This window comes from Myxocyprinus asiaticus, chromosome 23, assembly GCF_019703515.2.
Source record: "Myxocyprinus asiaticus isolate MX2 ecotype Aquarium Trade chromosome 23, UBuf_Myxa_2, whole genome shotgun sequence".
Classification (NCBI taxonomy): Eukaryota; Metazoa; Chordata; class Actinopteri; order Cypriniformes; family Catostomidae; genus Myxocyprinus; species Myxocyprinus asiaticus.
The window spans coordinates 14,024,975-14,029,671 of NC_059366.1; the positions used below are offsets into that span (position 1 = coordinate 14,024,975).

At 36.9% G+C, this 4,697-nt stretch overlaps 1 protein-coding gene across 6 annotated transcripts in view; it reads left to right on the plus strand.

Annotated features, from left to right (window-relative positions):
* Positions 1 to 3,617, plus strand: part of LOC127413962 (MAP/microtubule affinity-regulating kinase 3-like) — a 52,586-nt gene extending 48,969 nt beyond the window's left edge. For 3 of the 6 annotated variants that reach the window (XM_051651555.1, XM_051651554.1, XM_051651553.1), the window contains one exon: positions 3,070 to 3,617. In XM_051651555.1, the coding sequence (XP_051507515.1) occupies positions 3,070 to 3,427 (358 nt within the window). In that variant the 3' untranslated portion in view covers positions 3,428 to 3,617. Of the gene's footprint in view, positions 1 to 393; positions 439 to 3,069 lie in introns of all 6 variants that reach the window. The other 3 variants (XM_051651556.1, XM_051651557.1, XM_051651558.1) reach the window with 2 other exon arrangements.
* The last annotated feature ends 1,080 nt before the right edge of the window (positions 3,618 to 4,697 follow it).

Below are 4,697 nucleotides of genomic sequence, written 5' to 3' on the forward strand. Positions count from 1 at the left end.
CGGAATATGCACTCTTTCCGTGACATTCTAGATGTATTTTGTTATTTGAAGGAAGCAGCATGGCAGTGTCAGATGAGTGCATGGCCAAAAAAGTATTTCATGTATTCAGACGTCTAAGTCGGATGTAACAGTCTTGTATACCTTTTTGTGTTTTTGTCTCGCCCAGCGTACTGATAAAACCAAGTCTTCTGGGGGAGTTTACTTTTTGACTACCTCTTATTTATTTATTTCTTGCTCTCTCATTCAGTCTCTCATATGTGTGTAGTGATGTGCTCTAAAATGACTAAAAATTACTTCCTTGACCTTTTCCCTTTCTTTGTCTCTATCTCTCACTCTCAATCCATTCCTTTTTGCTTCATTGTGATCTCTAATCAATCAACAAATAAACCATAGAGTCTCAACCGAGTTTGAGAGAAGCGGGAGATTTGAGGGCTCAAGGTGAGGTGTCAGACTGGAAACCCTCATTTCCAGTATGAAAACAGTCATTTTCTCTTCACTCATTATTGTCATGTGTTTTGGATGTATGTTCCCCATCTCCCACCGTAAGCTGGAGATATCAGAGTGTATAGTAGTGTAGTGTGTACAACACGAGAGCCGTTAGTTTGTCCTATTGATCTTAAATTATGTCTTTTTTTTTGTTGTTCCATTCATGTTAGGGCTGGGCAAAATATTGAATATTCACATTATATTTGTGATGATTTAAAATTTACAGGTTAAGCTCAATGGACAGCATTTGTGGCATATTGTTGATTACCACAATAATTTATTTCGACTCATCCCTCCTTTTCTTTAATAAAAATTCAAATCTGGGTTACAGTGAAGTACTTGCGGTGGAAACGTTAGGGTCAATCCGTAAACATTAAAATACTCACTGTTTCAAAAGTATAGCTGCAAGATATAAACAATATATGTGTTAACATGATTTTAGTGTGATAAAATTGCTTACTAACCTTTTCTGCTTTAGGTTATATCCAGTTTTACAACTTTGTTGCCATGATGACGTAACGCTGTAAACCCTTAAACAACTGTACAAATTATTTAACGATTTAAATTGGTTTAAACAACTTCACATTTCTGCCTTTAAACACACAAAAAATTGGCCCCATTCACTTCCGTTGTAAGTGCCTCACTGTAACCATTTATTTAAAAGGTGGAACGAGTCGAAATCATTTTTACATTATGCCACAACTGCAGTCGACTGAGCTTATCATGTGTTGAATAAGATATTCCTTTTAATGAAGACTCATTAGACTGATTTTGCATTCCTTCATTATGAAAGCGTTATGACCGATATGTTTGAATAGCATCTGTGGTTTAAACTTCAGTAGCAAACATGGCATTATAGATGCAAATGTCAATTAATTTCTGTAAATCAGAATCTGTCCATTTCAGTAAATAGATTTTTAACTAATTCATCGGTTCGTTTCAGCCAAAATGATGTATTTCATGATTTAAAGTTTTAGTAAAAAAAATATATAGGTTAATATTGACATATTGTGTATGTAATTGAAAGTAATTATGATTTATACCTTATTTTCATTTTCTGTTCATTTTGTAAACAGAGGTCTTGATGATTTTTTTATGTTTTTATATATTACAGTATATACAGTTGTGCTCAAAAGTTTGCATACCCTTGGAGAATTGGTAATATATGTTCCATTTTTAAAGAAAACTCGAGTGAGCAGACAAAACACATTTCTTTTATTTCTTATGGGATTCATATTCAACTGTAGGTTATAACAGAATGGCACAATCATAAAACAAAACATGGCAACAAAGAAAAAAATGAAATGACTCCTGTTCAAAAGTCTGCATACCCTTAGTTCTTAATACTGTGTATTTCCCCCTTTAGCATCAATGACAGCGTGCAGTCTTTTGTAATAGTTGTCTATGAGGCCCCAAATTCTTGCAGGTGGTATAGCTGCTCATTTGTCTTGGCAAAATGCCTCCAGGTCATGCAAAGTCTTTGGTCGTCTTGCATGAACCGCAAGTTTGAGATCTCCCCAGAGTGGCTCGATGATATTAAGGTCAGGAGACTGTGATGGCCACTCCAGATCCTTCACCTTTTTCTGCTGTAACCACTGGAGGGTCAACTTGGCCTTGTGCTTAGGGTCATTGTCATTCTGGAAAGTCCAAGAGTGTCCCATGCGCAGCTTTCGTGCAGAAGAATGCAAATTGTCTGCCAGTATTTTCTGATAACATGCTGCATTCATCTTGCCATCAATTTTCACAAGATTCCCCATGCCTTTAGAGCTCACACACCCCCAAAACATCAGTGAGCCACCACCATGCTTCACAGTGGGGATGGTATTCTTTTCACTATAGGCCTTGTTGACCCCTCTCCAATCATAGCGCTTATGGTTGTGACCATAAAGCTCTATTTTGGTCTCGTCACTCCAAATTATAGTGTGCCAGAAGCTGTGAGGCGTGTCAAGGTGATGTCGGGCATATTGTAACTGGGCTTTTTTGTGGCATTGGTGAAGTAAAGGCTTCTTTCTGGCAACTCGACCATGCAGCTCATTTATGTTCAAGTATCGTCATATTGTGCTCCTTGAAACAACCACACCGTCTTTTTCCAGAGCAGACTGTATTTCTCCTGAGGTTACCTGTGGGTTTTTCTTTGTATCCCGAACAATTCTTCTGGCAGTTGTGGCTGAAATCTTTCTTGGTCTTGGTTTTTTTGTATGATCAGTCATATTTTCAAAATCAATGCCACAATTTCTGCCAGGGTATGCAATCTTTTGAGCACAACTGTATATAATTAAATATAATTGTTTTACCTATATTTCCCAACCCTAAGTAATGTTATATCGCTTTAAAATGTGCGCTGCTTGTGTGCATGCCCCAGTTTGAGTGTTGTGCATTTGTTTCACATTAATTTCCATGTGTGATGATGATTAATAACCCATTCATGCACCTGCTTCAGTGATTGTTTACTAACATTGTGATTAGTGGTTAATTTCTAACCATACAAAATGTTGCCACCATGTTTCTCCATCCACCTCACTGATCTTAACCTTGTAATTCTCTCTTTACATTCCCTTTCCACTCCGTCTCAATCTCATACAGTCGCCATGTATCTGGGGATCAGCAGAAAGATGAAGGGAAAGATGGAAAAGACGGCAAACCCCGCTCTCTCCGTTTCACCTGGAGTATGAACACCACCAGCACCATGGAGCCAGCCGACATCATAAATGAGATCCGCAAAGTTCTGGACGCCAACAGCTGCACTTACCAGCAGCGCGAATGCTTTCTGCTTCTCTGTGCCCACGGCGACAGCCGCGGTGACAGCCTTGTCCAATGGGAGATGGAGGTGTGCAAACTGCCCCGGCTCTCACTTAATGGTGTCCGTTTTAAGAGGATATCTGGCAACTCCATCGCTTTTAAGAATATTGCTTCCAAAGTTGCAGGCGAACTCAAACTATGAATAAATCTTTAGTGTAACTACATAGAGCAATTCATGAAATGGTTCAGTTCAATATAGACAAATGAATTAAGCTGTACAATCGTAAAGTAGCAGTTTACGAATGTTTTTTTTTTTTTTTTAAATAAACCACTTACATGTATTTGAGAAAATGTATATACTTTAAACATTGCTTAAAGCAATAATTTCTTAACATCAGTCACACAATTATTGTATTATTGTGCGAGTCATTAAATGCTGTAAGAAAGAACAGGTTTGAACCTTTGAGTGTTACGATTGTATGCACATCAATAGATGCTCGGAGTCCGTTCACAGAGGAGCCAGCTCATTGCCATCAACATCATTACAGACTGATGAGTTGAGACTGATCATTCAGGAAATGGATGCTAGATTGAGATTTGTGGGAGTTTGTTTTATTTTAGCTTTTTAACAGGCACTATTCTGTTGTGGTTTTAATTATTGCGTGTTTTGAGCTGTCCTTTTGTATAGGGTGCGCTCAAACCTTGAAAAAAGTTTAAGTTGCTTAAGACTTTTGAAAATTTGCTCTGCACCTCTATATATTGCTGGTGCTCATCTGTGAAAATGGCTGCAGTAAACCTGATTTGATCTCCGTTTCACTGTTTGAATGTTACTAAGAGCAAGATTTAGATGTTTTATAATTTATTTAACGTCATTGCCCACTCATGTATTTTTGGTGTAAATAATGTACTGTATGCGGTAATTACACTTTTTTTTTTTTTTTTTTTTTTTTTTGTGAGATATCTAAAACCAAGAGGTCATCTTGTAATCTTTCACTTATAAGACTCACCACAGATTCCATTCTGTAACTTGTCACAGTGTTCATTGCAGAGATCTAATACAGCTACAAAATGATCTCAACATTGTATTGGGTGTTTTTCATCTGTATGTGCTTGTTTCAATTAATCTTTTCTCTAACCCCATTTGTATTTTAAGAGCTGCAGGTCAACAACTGAGCTGCTACACACCCTGTAGATCTTGTTACATAAAAAAATACAGTGTTCCCACGCTCATTGAAAACCTGGAATTATCAGGAAATAATACAATTTCTAGTGATTTTTCTTTTCTTTTTTCAGAAAAACAAAGTTCTAGTTATACTCAGTTCTAAATTATTTTATTGGCTAGAAATTGAAATGTGTGAATTCAATCTCTATAAAATGGTTTATATTAATCCTTATCCAGTAGTTAAAAATTAAGGGAAAAGAAAATGGTCTAGGAACCCTGGAATGAAGTGGAAAGAAAGACAAAAATCATG